The sequence below is a fragment of the Poeciliopsis prolifica genome, unplaced genomic scaffold (assembly GCF_027474105.1).
Source record: "Poeciliopsis prolifica strain line A6 unplaced genomic scaffold, Auburn_PproV2 SCAFFOLD031, whole genome shotgun sequence".
Lineage (NCBI taxonomy): Eukaryota > Metazoa > Chordata > Actinopteri > Cyprinodontiformes > Poeciliidae > Poeciliopsis > Poeciliopsis prolifica.
Window position 1 is genome coordinate 3,127,839 of NW_026562406.1, and position 14,835 is coordinate 3,142,673.

The 14,835-nt window shown below is 38.8% G+C and overlaps 1 protein-coding gene across 1 annotated transcript in view; it reads left to right on the plus strand.

The window, feature by feature from the left end:
- galnt9 (polypeptide N-acetylgalactosaminyltransferase 9) overlaps positions 1 to 14,835 on the plus strand; it is a 102,275-nt gene that overhangs the window by 64,008 nt on the left and 23,432 nt on the right. The window contains exon 6 of the mRNA XM_055050575.1: positions 1,609 to 1,726. Within this exon, the coding sequence (XP_054906550.1) occupies positions 1,609 to 1,726 (118 nt within the window). The remainder of the gene's footprint in view (positions 1 to 1,608; positions 1,727 to 14,835) is intronic.

The window sequence follows — 14,835 nt, forward strand, 5'->3', positions numbered from 1 at the left end:
TCTTGTCTGAGTCCTTTCAGTCAAGAGGGTGCAGCTGGTGTTTGTTAATCAGAGTCATGCGTTGGTTGTTTCCCCCTTAATGAGACTGGTACCCTAATGCATATGCAACAGAGAAAAATATGTATCACAGTTTAACTTCAGCCTCAATGAATACCTTCTGTATTAAATAATATCTGTCAGGAATGAATCACAGACTGCAGCAAAAACACACAATGCACCCAGCATTCATCCTGTTGTGTTTCTATAAGTAGAGGGGATACTATAAGAGCTTTGATCCATATGCGGTCATCTCTTTGTATCTGCTGCATTTATTGTTTCAATAGAAACTGTTGTTATCCTAAGCTACTTATAGCAGCTGAAATTCTGTATTTTAGGCTAGTGGTTGCTGTTGTTTCTGTTACGCGCTGGTTTTATGTGCCCTCAGTCAGAATTTATCCCAATCTTCAATCTTTATAACTCATAAAGTCAGTTATTTTCTGTACAATATTTACTGTCCTGCCATTTCCATTTAGAACCACATAAATCCAAAGGAAGAACAGCTTTTTCCCCGTCCCGTTAGCAACACCTGAACAGAATCATACTTGACCTTAAATAACCCTTTGCCCCTTCAGACACAAAATGAATTATGCCCCCTAGTGGTGATAAACAATAGGGGGCATAAATGGCTCCTACACTACAACCAATGAAATCATTGATACCATTCATCCCAGTTAGAATGTCATTCAGCTCATCAATTTCTCAAGCAAAGAGAATATCAGGACATTTAATGCGTCGTGGATCAAGAGGTCTCTGGTTTCCAGGTTGGTTCAATAGTCATTTCAGCTTAGTTGATGTCGTGTCAAGAAGACTAACAAAAGTTACATATAATACTTCTTTGTACAAGCAGAACTTGTGCCTCTGTGAAGAATCTGACTTGTTCCGAGCAAATTCAAACAAGTCTGACTATAGTTCTTACAAGATCAACATTTATGGAGAAAATTGACTTTGGTGAATCCAATTAAAAAGAAAAGAAAAAAAACTGAAGCCCAGCACTGAAAACTTGAGGCAGCTTTAAAGAACTATGTTGACTTAAATTAAATTTATCAAGATAGATCAGCATTACTACTTGAGAAGACCACATAAATGAGAGACCATTTCCATATGAATTTGACTTCATACCTGCCTGCTGTAAAACTTTAATTTATCAGTTTTAGTGATATGTTCCCTAATCCCTAAAGCTTCTGTCTGTGATGAGGTGAAAGCCGAGCAGATTTCTGAAACAGACTGCACTGCAGCATGCCATCTGCAATAAAGTGAAAAATAGATACAGAGGGTCCTTTTGTTGGCCCCATGCCTCCGTCTCCTAGAAAATAACTTCTGTCTGAAAGATGCTTTGTTTTGAAATGTGATAGTGAAACTCATCCTCTGAGTACAGATGGAGACTTTCAGCCTTTTCACATTAGGAAGCAGGACCGCAAGTAGATTCTCTTCTTACATCTCCAATATAGGCACATTGTTTGGCTACTGTGGAAGGACCTCAGCATGAATTTCGGAAGAAAGAGCTTAAAAAGTGTCTCTAAATATGTTGGGTTTAATTTTTTTTTTATCTGTGTTTCTCTGGTTATTCAGGACTCCGGCTATGATCGGCTGCTCCTTTGTGGTCGACCGGGAATACTTTGGTGAGATCGGTCTGCTGGATCCTGGCATGGAAGTGTACGGAGGAGAGAACATCGAGCTGGGCATGCGGGTGAGGGGCTGCTGCATACCACACTGACTTAAAAGAGCATTTAATCCTGCTGGCTGTTTTCACATTTTGTCATATTAGAACCAAAAACTTTAACATATTTAATTGGGGATCCATATGATTCCAAAATAAAGTATTCCATAACTGTGAAGTGGAAGGAGAGCCGTCTATGGTTTTAAACACTGTTTATTCTAAAACTGCTGAATAAAAACCGATCCATGCCACCAGCTGACAACAGAACATTTAAATATGGATTTGTGTACATCCATATCATCCAACTACTGCTGCTGCTCTGTGACGGCAAAGTTGTGGAAAAGTTCACAGCAAGATTAGGTTGTAATCCAAACATAGATTACAGCCTAATCCAAACACAGAGCTGCTCAGTCCATCATCTGAAAATGGCAAAGGCTGTGGCACAATTGAAAACCTACCAAAGCATGGCAGTCCATGCAACCTAACTTAGCAGGCCAGTCAGAGAGACCAGACTGAATTATGATGTTGTAACAACACGAAAAAAGTTCCATGGATGCAGTTTCCCAAAGGAGCTGCCTGTTATTCATAATGCTTCTCGATTTGTGGTGTGACTTTGATTTGTCTTAATTAAAAAGGCAGTGGATTAGAAAAAGTTTTTCTTAGATTTTCTGCAAAAAAGAAAAATTCTTTTAATGATTTTGTGTCAAATCCCAGCCTTCACAAAAAAGCTGTAATTAGAAATCCAATAATTTGTGTCGGTATGGGGTTGAACGGCTCTTCTGGGACTGTTTGTGAAATTTATTTTCTGACTTTTTAAAAGCACTTTTAATGGAGATTTGAATGTTTCTCTGCCTTCGGGATGAAGCTTAGCATATAAAACCCAAGAGGTGCCAAAGGAAGCTATGATGACACATTTATGTTCCTTCAGTTGGGAGTAGAAGGGAAAAAATCCCCATAATGCAAATCTTCAGCCAACCCAAAAGGCTCTAAAGCCGATATAGAAAAAAAATTGCAAATCTCTCTTTTTTTGAGTTGAATTTAATGCTTCATGCGAGCGAGTGGCATGCTGAAGAATCGGTTTGCTTTTAAATTCAGAAAATGTTTCTCTCCAGCCGAGTGGAACCGCTCTGAATCCAGACGCCCTCCTTGGGATTATTGGAGACGGGAATGCTCGGAAGATCCAACTCCTCATTTTACGTTTCACCCATTGCAGAATCTGGAGATGGCTTTAATGACATCTGAGGTGCTTGGTGCTTTACTGGTAAAAAAAAAAAAAAAAAAAAAAAAAAGAGAAAAAAAAAGCACTTGAACTGAGGCTGGAGAATGGATCTTGGGTTGCAAATTGCTGCAGTGCTTTATTGGAACCAGAGACATTTATGGTTGTTGATGACCATTTCAAAGCCTCCCATTATACCCCACTGAGTAGCTTTCCTTCTATATAAATAGCATGTTTTTGCTGCCAGCTGCAGTAATGATACAGTCATCTGGCCTCTCGTGTTTCTAGCTGATCGCTGTGCTGCCGTTATCAAAGAGTGATAACTCAGCAGTTTCTGTTGCGTCTCGGCCTCTCCTGGGGTTAGGCACTGTTTTGTCATTCCGGGAAGCAGCTTTGGCACCTAAGAAAACCACGCTGCTGTGTCAGATGAGATTTGTGGGCAAGATCCATTCAGCTACAGGAGCTAAAAAAAAACCCTTAAACTGGACTCTCAGATACACAAATTTTTGCAGACCTTTTACGCCTATTAGGAAAAACACCACTGCAGATGATAAAGTGGCAGTACATGTCAAATAACGCTCTTTGCATGTCTTAGACCTTGAATTAGTCAGTAGCTTTGGCCATGCAGGTAACATTTGTACTTAACCCACACAGAGAGTTGAGCAGGTGGGTAGAGTAATTGTCTTGCAGTTGGAAAGTTGCTAACTCGAATCCAGGTTCCTCCTGTTGCACATCGATGTGCCTCTAGGCAAGGCACTTAACCCCAAGCTGCTTACCGATCTCTGTATCGGTGTATAAATGTGTGTGCTTTGGTGAGTGCAACTGGCTGTAATGTAAAGTGGTCAAAATGACAGGAAGAGACAAAACCAACCAGCCAGATCAGAACCAAAAGAAACGCTTGCACGGGATTGGTTTGTGACAAAACAAAATGGTTGCCCATTGAGTGGACCTGAGAAGAGGGAGCAATTAGGAATACAGGTCAAGAGGCCCACTCTCAATTATTGAGGGATGTTTGATTACTTTGATAACTCAAAAGTGCATCCCTCTTCTCTCTTTCAAAGCTCTGCTTTTGACCGACATTGTATACATAGAATTTGAGAGTTCAATATATATGTTTATTATGTTTAAGCGTCCTTTGTGACTAGTTTCAATATTACATAGTGTGCAAACATAGTGTGAGTCTCATACATATTTTCTTATAAATAAACTGAATTTTATTTCTGCTTAAATCATGCCACTTGCCAGATGATTAAAACAAATTCACCCTTCAGATTGACTTTCGATGGATGCGAGACTGATATGATGTCAGCATCTGAAATAATCAAGAAACCTTACTATTCACTACACTGGGTTCAGCTCTCTCCCACACAAGCTGCTTAGTGACTCAAATTCCTCACCACTTCACACTCAGGCGTTGTGGTTCATAAAATGACGAAAACATCCCGCACTGTCTGCAAACACAATCAATTCCCTCACTCCTCTTTGTTTTTGACCTGCCTGTTAAATAAAAAAAATGAGTTCATTCCTAAGCTTGAATAGGTCTACAATGAACAACCAGCTCGATTCATTTATAATATACAGCCACTAATGGAATGGAGTCAGGCGACTGACAGGTGGACCACAATTACTCCTCTAGGGCTGTTCATTGAAATGAGCTGAGCGAGTCGCCATTTGGGGAGAGGCTTGATTGACAAGAACATGTTTAGCAATTAGCCAGAGCGGCCCACAATACCAGCGTATCAATTACTGCAGTGAGCTGATGAAAGGCAGGGTTCATCCGGGGAAGGTTACTTGCATGTTTACGTGCGAGCCGCAGACTCGGCGTGGATGAAAAGGGCTTTAAGGCAGCAAACTGCTTTGCTCATTCCCAGCAAGTTGGGCAGCAAGGATGTGCAGAATGTGATTATGCAGCACACGGATACGAGGGTGCCGCTCTTTTCGAGTGGAATGTGATAGAATAAAGTTAATGGCAGAAAAAATTAATTAAACATCTCATTCGAGTTTCCGGTGTGCTGAGGTGTGAAATAACTTACGGGGCCAGGACTTGTAAATGCTCAGAAGCTGGGATGAATCTGCAGAAACAAAGAAAACTGGCAAGATGCTCGAAAATTATGTACGGAAATTATTTAAATCAATGCGGAGGAGCTTTTTCTGTTTTCATTCCTACTGTCCATAATTAGAAAGTTTGTAGCAGTTTGTATTCAGACGCCTTAAACTTTTTCCGTCTCGCTCATGTTACAACCACAAGCTGAAATATATGTTGTTGTGACGATGGATCTGATCTGTGAAAATCTTCTTTCAAGTCTTTACAGCTGTGTTTTGATAGGTGACTGTGAAAACTCAAATGCTTTTCACAAGGAACAGAAATATAAAAAAATCTAAATTTTCGAGCTGTTCATCACCTTCTATGTCATTCCCTCGTCAAAAACTCAGCTGGAGTGTCGGCCTGGATTCTTCCATTCATGTTTGAGAAATCCTTTCATCTCCCATGGAAACGAGACGTCATTGCTCCTTGGAGCTGCAGTTTCCAAGCTGCTGCACTTCTAACTCGCAGAGCACCCCTTCCCTGTGACTCCGTCGCTCAGCTCCTTCAGACTAGCCAGGACCAATTAGCAAACATCTGGTGGAACTACAAGCTACGTCTCAGTGAAACACCAGTGAAAACGTTGTTAAAGGGTTAATAGAGGAGCCATTTTGTGATGACTTCCTGAAGCCAATTGGTTGATTTCTAGAGGCAGTTGATTGCGCTATTAATTCAGGGGTGTCAGAGTAAAGAGGTTGTAGTAGTACAGATGCATGACACTCATTACAAGTCTTTCCTTGCAAGTTTTTTGGAGAAAAAAAAAGAGTATGTTGTGTAAAGTTTGTGGTTGAGAGCAATGTGGACACGTAAGTAAAGCATTTTACTTGATGAGCACCTGACACAGTCAAACACAACATGCTTTCTGTCTCGAAAAGCAACATCGTGTTGGATACACTTGTAAACAATTGTAAATGGCTCGTGTGAACTTGGTGCTCGCCTCTACCGCTCTGTGTGTAAACAGAGAAAAATGATGTTGAGCGGAAATGATGAATTCTACCAGAAGCGTCCGTACGAGTTTACTTTGTGATGAATCTCACACCCTCCTGCTCTGCCGAGTGCCGCGCTTACCAAGCATCTCAGGAGACAAGCATTTTCCTCTGATTTTAAAAAGTGCAATACAACCACAACTCTCATCTGCACAGATTACGTTACACGTAAAAAGACAAGCAGCCGATTCAAAATATGAGGTTGTATAATCAGTGCAAATTTGCTTTTCTTTTGTGGCATAAATGCTCTACAGAGAATTGTGAACTCTCCAAAGAAGCAGAAAAGCTGCCAATGCACTGTTAACTTCAGAATATGCTGTGAATACATCTTTAAATTAGTGCACTTTAAAAAGAATTAAAAGTGGAGCATGTTTTATTTTAGTCCAATGACATTTTGCAATATAATTGTGCCTAAGTTCATTTTGCCAGACTGAACATAATGGTAGTTATGAAATGACAGTTGGTAAAATGTTGTCCAGCTCTGGACACCAGTAATTGCGTCTCATGTTCAGCCATTAGGTAGTGGGCGACGCTTGATAGGAGAACACTGTTTTGACAGTAAGATGCATCCAGCAGGATGGTAAGCCATCTGTCTCGACCATCTGGGAGCTGAGGGACAGGAAAGAGAAATGTGCCGACAGGAAAGCACCACAGCAGGGACGCCTGCAACAGGGCAGAAAAGAAAATGAAAGGGGAAAATATTGTTATTTAATCCAATATCGAAGTATATATAGCATAGACTAAGGAAAGTCGTGGGAGACGTGGTAATCAGAATACAATCTGATCTTCCTCTGCACACTAAAACTGCTGTGTCATGGTTTGTTACAGTGCAGTGTCAGTTGCTGCAACTCAAAACACTATGTGGGTCTAAAAATGGAGAAAAAAGAGAGAGCATTTTGTAGAACATCATGTACTGTCGCATCAGTGAAATGGGGTTGATGCTGATGACGCACAACCATTTTGTATGGCGTGTGTACACTGGGATGAATGGTGTAAATTTTAGTCTGCTGCTGTGTTGCGGGAGAGTAAGATCACGTTTTCCGTTACTTCATAGTGTACTTTTTCCCCCCATATTAATATTTAACTGACCATTTAAATGCAATGTTTTAAGCAGTCGATGAGCAGGAACAAAGTCCAAATTAATCAGAAAATAGCTCAAGCTGCATTCTGTTGGAACCACTCCGAGTATTTAACATGCTCACATGAGTGAATCTGCATTGATTATTTAAAGTTTTCAATGTCATTCAGATTTAGATTTTAAAAGATTTTTATGTCCCTATGCTCCACCCAACGTATAGTTATTCCAGTTACAATTCTATTCATGCTGCATGGTCATCATTAAACATTACATGTTTAATGATTCTAATCTGAATCTTCAACATAACTTCTTTTAAAAATCAGCTGTTTAGTTTTATTATCAACTTCTAATTCACCATTTTATTCATCCATTGATTCACATTTCATTACATCAAACTCTTTGTATAACCATTAATAAATCAAAATGTAAGATTTCTTATTTTATAATCATCAGTAAATCAGAATATTAAAACACAAGGATAATTGTTTTATAATCATCGGTAAATCAAAATACAAGGCCCTCATGATCTGTTTTCTGCATTCACCTGGAAAGATCTCACCCATTAATGCCAGTTTTCACAACAGCCTTTAAAGTCAATAAATTACAGAAATCAATCACTGGTCATACTGTTCCAATTCTTTCAATGATATATCTTTTAATAATCTCTGATGAAGAGCTTCAAGTCCTTGACGTTGGAGGACTTCCTTTCCTTCGACCTAATCTTTAGCTCCATCAACTGATCCCTTATCAGTTTCAAGTCTCGACTCTGACATGGTGCTCTCTAGAATATTATTACTTCTAGCCTAGAAAAAAAAAACATGAAAAGATTACTTTAGATATTGCTTGTGTAAATTTCAGAGCAGCTGTTGCATCAGTGTTGCAACACTCATCCCTCGGACGTTATCAAAGTTTCCATAAAATCTGCACGTGTCACTTACTTATTTGTGCTGCATCAAAACCTAACAAAGGAGAGTTGGTTCCACAGGAGTGGAAACATGAATGCTACATCCATGTAGCATACATGTTGTCTATACAGAGCAAATTAAAACTCCTCAACTCTGTTCACTGGGCCACAAAGCATGTTTGAGGTCAAATGTCACAAAGTATTATGGAACAGAACTGGTGCCAAAACAGAGCAGACCTTCACGTCTCATAACATTCAAAAATCTCCCTCAACATGGCAAACATGTGAAGCCTTTTTGTCATCCTCATTGATGAATCAATAGGCCAGATAACAACTGATAATCAGCTGGTAACTTGTAAATGACCTAAAAACTTAAATAAATCAATCTAAAACTGCAAATGAATGTTGTTTAAAATGTATGAAACGGTACAGAAAGTAACACTAATAATGGAGCTCATTCTAGGCAAAACAATCGTGCTCCATAAAGCAAATCACTGAAGAGTTTTGATCTTGAGTAAAGCAAATAGTGCTGCTACTTGAACATTTTAAGTGATTATTGTTTCTTTCATTATTTATTCAGAGAACACACAATTCAGCTACACTAGTTTACTAACCTGAAACTAAATAAGACCATCTGAAGCAATTTGTTTTATTATATGTGTACAATGATAGTTTTTGCCTTTCTAGATATAATTGTGTGAATTTCCTGCTCCCAACAATTTCAAAAATGAGCAAATCTTAGTCTTCAAAACAAGAAGAACAAAAAAGAAAGAAGGAAAAAAAGTTATCTAGCAAAGATTAAAAATGTTAATTAAAATGTAATACATTTCTGAACATTGTCGGAAGAACCCGTAGGGAAGCTGTGTAGCTCCGGTCTCCGCAGCAGATTGTTTCTTTATCAAACCCCAGTTACTCTCCCCACACCTGATTTAATGCCGTTCATACCTTCGGAAGCCTTCGTGTATTGCGACTTTATATGAGAAGGCTGCCACTTTGACGCCAGAAGGCTAATAAGTGAAGTCTAGATGAGTTTACCAAAACAATCTGCTCGGAAGCTCACTTAGCCAGCAGGAAGCCATCCAAAGTACTTCATGATTTCTGTCTCATTTCACAGCAGCCCAATCAATCAGTCCAGGAAACGAAGTGCGATCTCACCGGGCGGCCTGCTTCTCTTCATGACATATAATAAACTCACATTGCTTTCCTAGTTAATGAACCGAAAAATTATTTATTTATATATATTGTTTGTTTGTTTTTTCCCCCTTCCTTTAAAACCTTGTCTTTATTTCCACCTGGACGGGGCCCAGAGGCTGCTGGTCATAATCTCCCCGTAGTGGAGAAAGTAGAGCTAATTAAAGTCTGGCGGGAGCAGCGGCTGTGCGGGATCGGGACATAATTACACTTCACTTAACTTGGAGCCCTATACATCTCAAGTAGTTATTAAAAAGTGATGACAGCTGACACTTCATTATTTTTATGTTTGATTTTGGCTTGACTTTACATACGTTCTTTGTCAAACAAATTAAACGGGAAATGTTCCACTGTAAATTACGTTTTCACATCCAGCTAATTTCAGGAGTGAAAACTCTTGCCTCTCTGCCAGTTGATTACAGCTGTTTTGGCACGAATAATGTTTAGACATAATTTTAGGCTGTATCCACATTTCAATTGGGACGACTCAAAATAAATCTTTTTGGTTTTGAGGTGCAGCGTGTTGTGTTTTCCTCTGAAATTACATCATTCTCAGAAATTGCTTCCCTGCAGAAATCAATCCAAGCTTTAAACAGTTCGGCAGTCATGCAAAAAATTTGTTTCATCTGATCTCCTGATCTAAAGATGGGATTGCAGAATAAGAAATGTGTGTTTTTTTGTTTTTTTTCCATCTGTGTGAATCACCTCACAAATTTCTTCTGTTTTTGCTGTTTTGATCCTTTGAAATGTTTCAGATCAAACAAGTTTGAAAATCAGACAAAAATAACCTGACTTAATGAAAACTTAATGAACAAAAAGATTTATTAAAGGCACGGTATTATGTATTTTCCAGGTATGGTGCGATTTTATAACACAATCAAGAAACTATGTCTATATTAAATATCACTTCAAAGAAATTTGACTCCTTGATTTAAGGCCTCCAGTTCAGAACCTGCAGCTCTGAGGAGGAGCTTCATCGTTGAAGGCGGGGCTAGGTACTTCAAGGTGTTTTGCACAGCTGAATGGTTGCCACCAGAGAATAAAGGATTTCTGAAACTTGTATAAACCAAAGCAACACTCCAGGTGTGTTTTGATGGGGAATTAACATCCTAACATAATGTGAAGCTCAAAAACGTCAGCTTCACAAAGCCCTGGCCCCTTGATGACACAACCGTAGGTGAAAAAAATAAGACTATGCTGATCCTCATCCAGGAAGGAAAAGAAAAACCAGGAGCTTTTATCTGGTATGAATCTAATATGATTTCAGAAAAAGATCATTACAGTGACAGTCAATCACGCTATAGTGTAATGGCCTGCTCTCTAGCAGACGATCCAGAAGGAAGCTTTTTGGCCATCAATTTACGACCCTAAGCTGGAGTCCACTTGGATCATGCAGCCAAATGTCACAAACAAGTCTGAATATAAATGGTGAAAGAAAAAAACAGCATCAATGTCCTGTCTTTGGTTACTACATAACTTTAGCTTTAATAACATAAAGCTACATCATTTTTAACGTTTAATCAATAATACTTTTATAACAAATTTATGTCAGATGATGATTTCTTGGTTAATGACAAGTTGTCATAACAAAGACATTTTGAATAATGTCAACTTTTATTAAAAGTGTCATGATTTACTGAATGACACTTTATGACAACAGTCATAAATATTCATGAAGACTTACTCATGATGGTCTCATTCACAGCCTGTCAAATAAAGTGTTACCTAAATATTTAGGTTCAGGAGTGATTACATCTTAACTTGGTCTGATAAGCCAAACAATCTTTAGGATTTTGTATTTCCATCAGTTATCTTTGTCTGGCATTAAAGATGGATAATCTGAAACACCTTAGGTAAGGAGACAGTAACTCCTTAATAAACTCCTTAAATAAAATTCCCTAATGAGAATTTTATTTTCCGTTTAAATAACCTGCATTACGATCTGCCAGAGCTGAAATTTTCAACAGTTAATTAAGCCAAACATCGTCGACCCAGGCAGTATTCTTTGCATCCTAATTACCTTTAAGGGAGAGATTCTTCAAGGTAAAACTCCCGGGAACCTGAGAAAAGTATAATGCTGAGATTTGATCTTGTCCGGGTCAGTGTGTGTCGCTGTAGAATGAAAAGTCACGCTTCAGTCACAGCTGCCTAAAGTGTAAAGACAGAGAGCGAGAGGGGGGGAAAGTAATCTCTCTAAAAAACATAAAATGACTAGAATGAGCTGCGGCGGCAAAGCAGAATCTAACCATCGGACGGCATCGCGGACAATACAAGTGAAAATCAATCAACATCTGCTCTGACAACCATGCAGCAAACAAATAAATCCCTGTAGCAAATGCAGACACAGCGAGGAAAAACAACAAATGAACAATGGCTTTTGAGCAATCATCGACAAGGGACCACATGTGGAACAAGAATAAGCAGCAAAATGAAAACGAACGCACAGGGAATAAAGCCTTCAAATAAACGAAGAAAACGCACTCGACAGAAATTTTTCTTTCTCTTTCTTGCTTTATTTTTTCTCCCTTTTTCCTTCCGTTTTTGTACAGCAGTAGCATTTATTATTTAGAGATTTCAAGGTAAAAAAGAAATAACTGAATAGGTGACCCAGGATTATTTATCTCTTCACATATTTACATTTTCTTTCCATACCTATACAATGCCATACTGTCGTATTTCCATGTCACACTTTCAAACCAGGTAGCTAAACATCCGTTTTACATCCCTTTATTCCTCTGGGTAAAGTATTGGTGAATTATATAAATGCTCAAAGCATACTGTATAATATTATATCATAGTATGTATCATATACTATTAAAATGATTTGATGTTAGTTATCATTCCCATGCTAGAGCAACCTTCTGCTGGTAGATAAAATTTTCTTTTGTTGAGTCATGAAACCACATCTTCTCACAGTACACTCAGTAAATTATTGGGAATCACATAAAATCTCTGGTCGTAAAAAGCCTGTATTAACAGCCTCCAGCCAGGTTTGAATTGACACATTGGTTGATACAAAAATAACACCAAAAAAACTCCTTCTCATTTCCAGAAGCCCAAGAACGAAAAAAACAAAAGCTGCAAGTTGGAAGTGTGGGTGTTATTTTACAACATTGCAACATTGATCGTACATTAAGGCATTTTATTGGAGACATGCAGCGACGTTCATGACTGGTGAGGCACAGACTGGACGGATCAATACATAAAATCCCAAATAAAAGCTGATATTTCAGCCTTGACCTTAATTTAGTCATTTAAAAACCTTTTAGTTATTGTTTTAATCATCGTCACTCTGTTGGAGAAAAATAATCCTTGCTGTATTATTTTATTCCGGTATTTTTTATTCTGTTGCTTGCTGTGCCGTTGAGTCTTGGCACTGCTCCCTCACAAAGAGGTGTCACACTTCCTGCCTCTCCCTGTGCATTTGCACTGCACATTTAGGATCAGATCAGACAGACTACATAAGTTACACACGTTCATTAACTATATTACATGTGGAGTTGTACGTGTATATTTTCAGCTTTAAAAGCGACAGAACAATGGAAGTGTGTCACTTTTGTTTAAGGCAGAGAGACTGTTAGAGACGGCGCCAGTAGAGCTGAGGAACAGCACTGCACTTTTGTCATGCAATGTATAAATGCAGCCATTTTGACCATGAAAATATGTTAGTTCTTGCGCAACTACTTTTGTCTCTCTCTTCTTTCTTTTTTCCTTTTTCAAATAGCCTCCTTACCCTCCGATAATATATTTATGAAAAACCCAGCATTACTGCTGAGATGTGCTTTGTTTCAGGTGGCAAAGTGACAGCTGCTGTTTTGAAACAGTTTGTAGATGTAGTCCAACGACACCTTCAGATTATTCTGAACAGCTGCTGCACTGATACAATTACAAAACAGGACATTTTAAGCACAACCGCTTAACCTCACACGCCACCTGGATCTGTAGAAACAGAGAGCCGAATCCCTCCAGATATGTTTTTTGTTTGTTTGTTTGTTTAAGGCAGAGAGACTATACATGTGGGCGTGTGGGTTAATATTTCAGTCACAATATGCATCAATTTCGGAATCAATCCAGCAAGAAACTTTCCTGATTTTCTTGATGCACTTTTAGTATATTTCTTTTTTTTCTTCTTTTTTTTTTTTTTTTTTTTTTTACTCTCGATAGTAATAAATGTAAAGTTCTCAGATTGCAAACATGAAGGTTGTGCTCCGAAGTTTAGTGAAAGTGCTGTCTATTAAAAAATAAAACGCTCTGACTCTGATACATTGGTTATCGCCGTGTCTGTGGGTAAATATTGGACGAAATTTCAAAGACGTTACCTTCAAATGCGTAGATTTCTACTATAAAAGGAAAAGAGTTTATCCCAAGCAGTTTTGCTTGACTTCACAACTATAAAATTGAGTTGTATTTATGTGCGCAGGCCGGCTGGATTTATTGTGTCCCCCCTGGAGGCAGGGTTGGGGGGCGTTGTTGTTGTTGTTGTTTTCCCTCAACAGCCTGGAAGAATATTATGTGGTTAGGAAGCAGGTCAAAACAGGACGGGTGTCCTCATAATCTCCGTGGCGTCGGAAAAAGCTACTGCTATCTAAAAATCACAAAATATAACAAACCTTTCCAATTCATTTTTTTTTTCTGTTTATGCAGAGACTTTTTTTTTTTTTTCTTTTGCCATACGGGGGAACATTGAGATACTGCAGACGACTGCAGCGACCAGACAAAAGCAGATAAACTCTCAGTCGTGTTTGAATCAGTCGTCTCCAGCGGGCTGCAGCCGGCCGCAGTGAAAGCAGTCACCTTGAAAAGGACAGGAGTGTCGTTATGAGTGGCAGCCATCTGTGTAAAAAGGAGCCGTTCTGGCACTTTCTAAATCAACAGTGCGCCCATGTCCGTCAAAACTGCAAATGACGGCAGGCGCTCGCCATATGTGAGCCCTTTCCAACAAGCGCAGTCATTTCGTGGAGGAGGAGCAGCCCAGGAGGGAGCCTGAGTTTACAATTTAGCAAATGGATAATGATAAATGTGGGGAATTACTGGAAGGATTCCATAACGTGGGATGTTGGATAAAGCAAGGTACCCGATATCAATCCATTTGGTTCCCAACATTTTTCATTTCAGAAATTAAATGCGTCTGTGATATATAGATAGATGCAACATTACTTTTGTCGGTCTGAGCTTTGATTTAGTTTGAAGCTTCTTATATTAGAATCATATTTATTGCTACCAGGGATAAAGATGTGTGAAAAGCCTTACAGTTATTGCTGTACTATAATGTTTTATGGAAGAAAATTTATATATTTTTAAAGTAGATAAATAATCCAATGTCAAAAGTCACTTGTGGGGCAATTATTGATACCTTCCTTCCTCAGTCTAGCTCCTAGGTTTTCTTTGATGCTCTATCATCTTCAGCTCACCCTGCAGGTCTTCTGCCAGATTTAGGTCTATCGGGTCCGATAGGCTATGACGGTCTTGATTTAGGCAAATGTTTTGGGTCACTGTCCTGCATTGACCCATTTTGATGTCACATTTCCATTTAACCCTGTAAATGTGTAAATTCTCTCATTTCAAAGTCTTCACAATGCTCTGCACAGTAATGAGGTTTCCTGGGATCTTTGAAAGAATATATGTTCTCAGCATCACAGATGTTTCACATTTCTTAACAGTTGGCATGAGGTGCTTCTCAG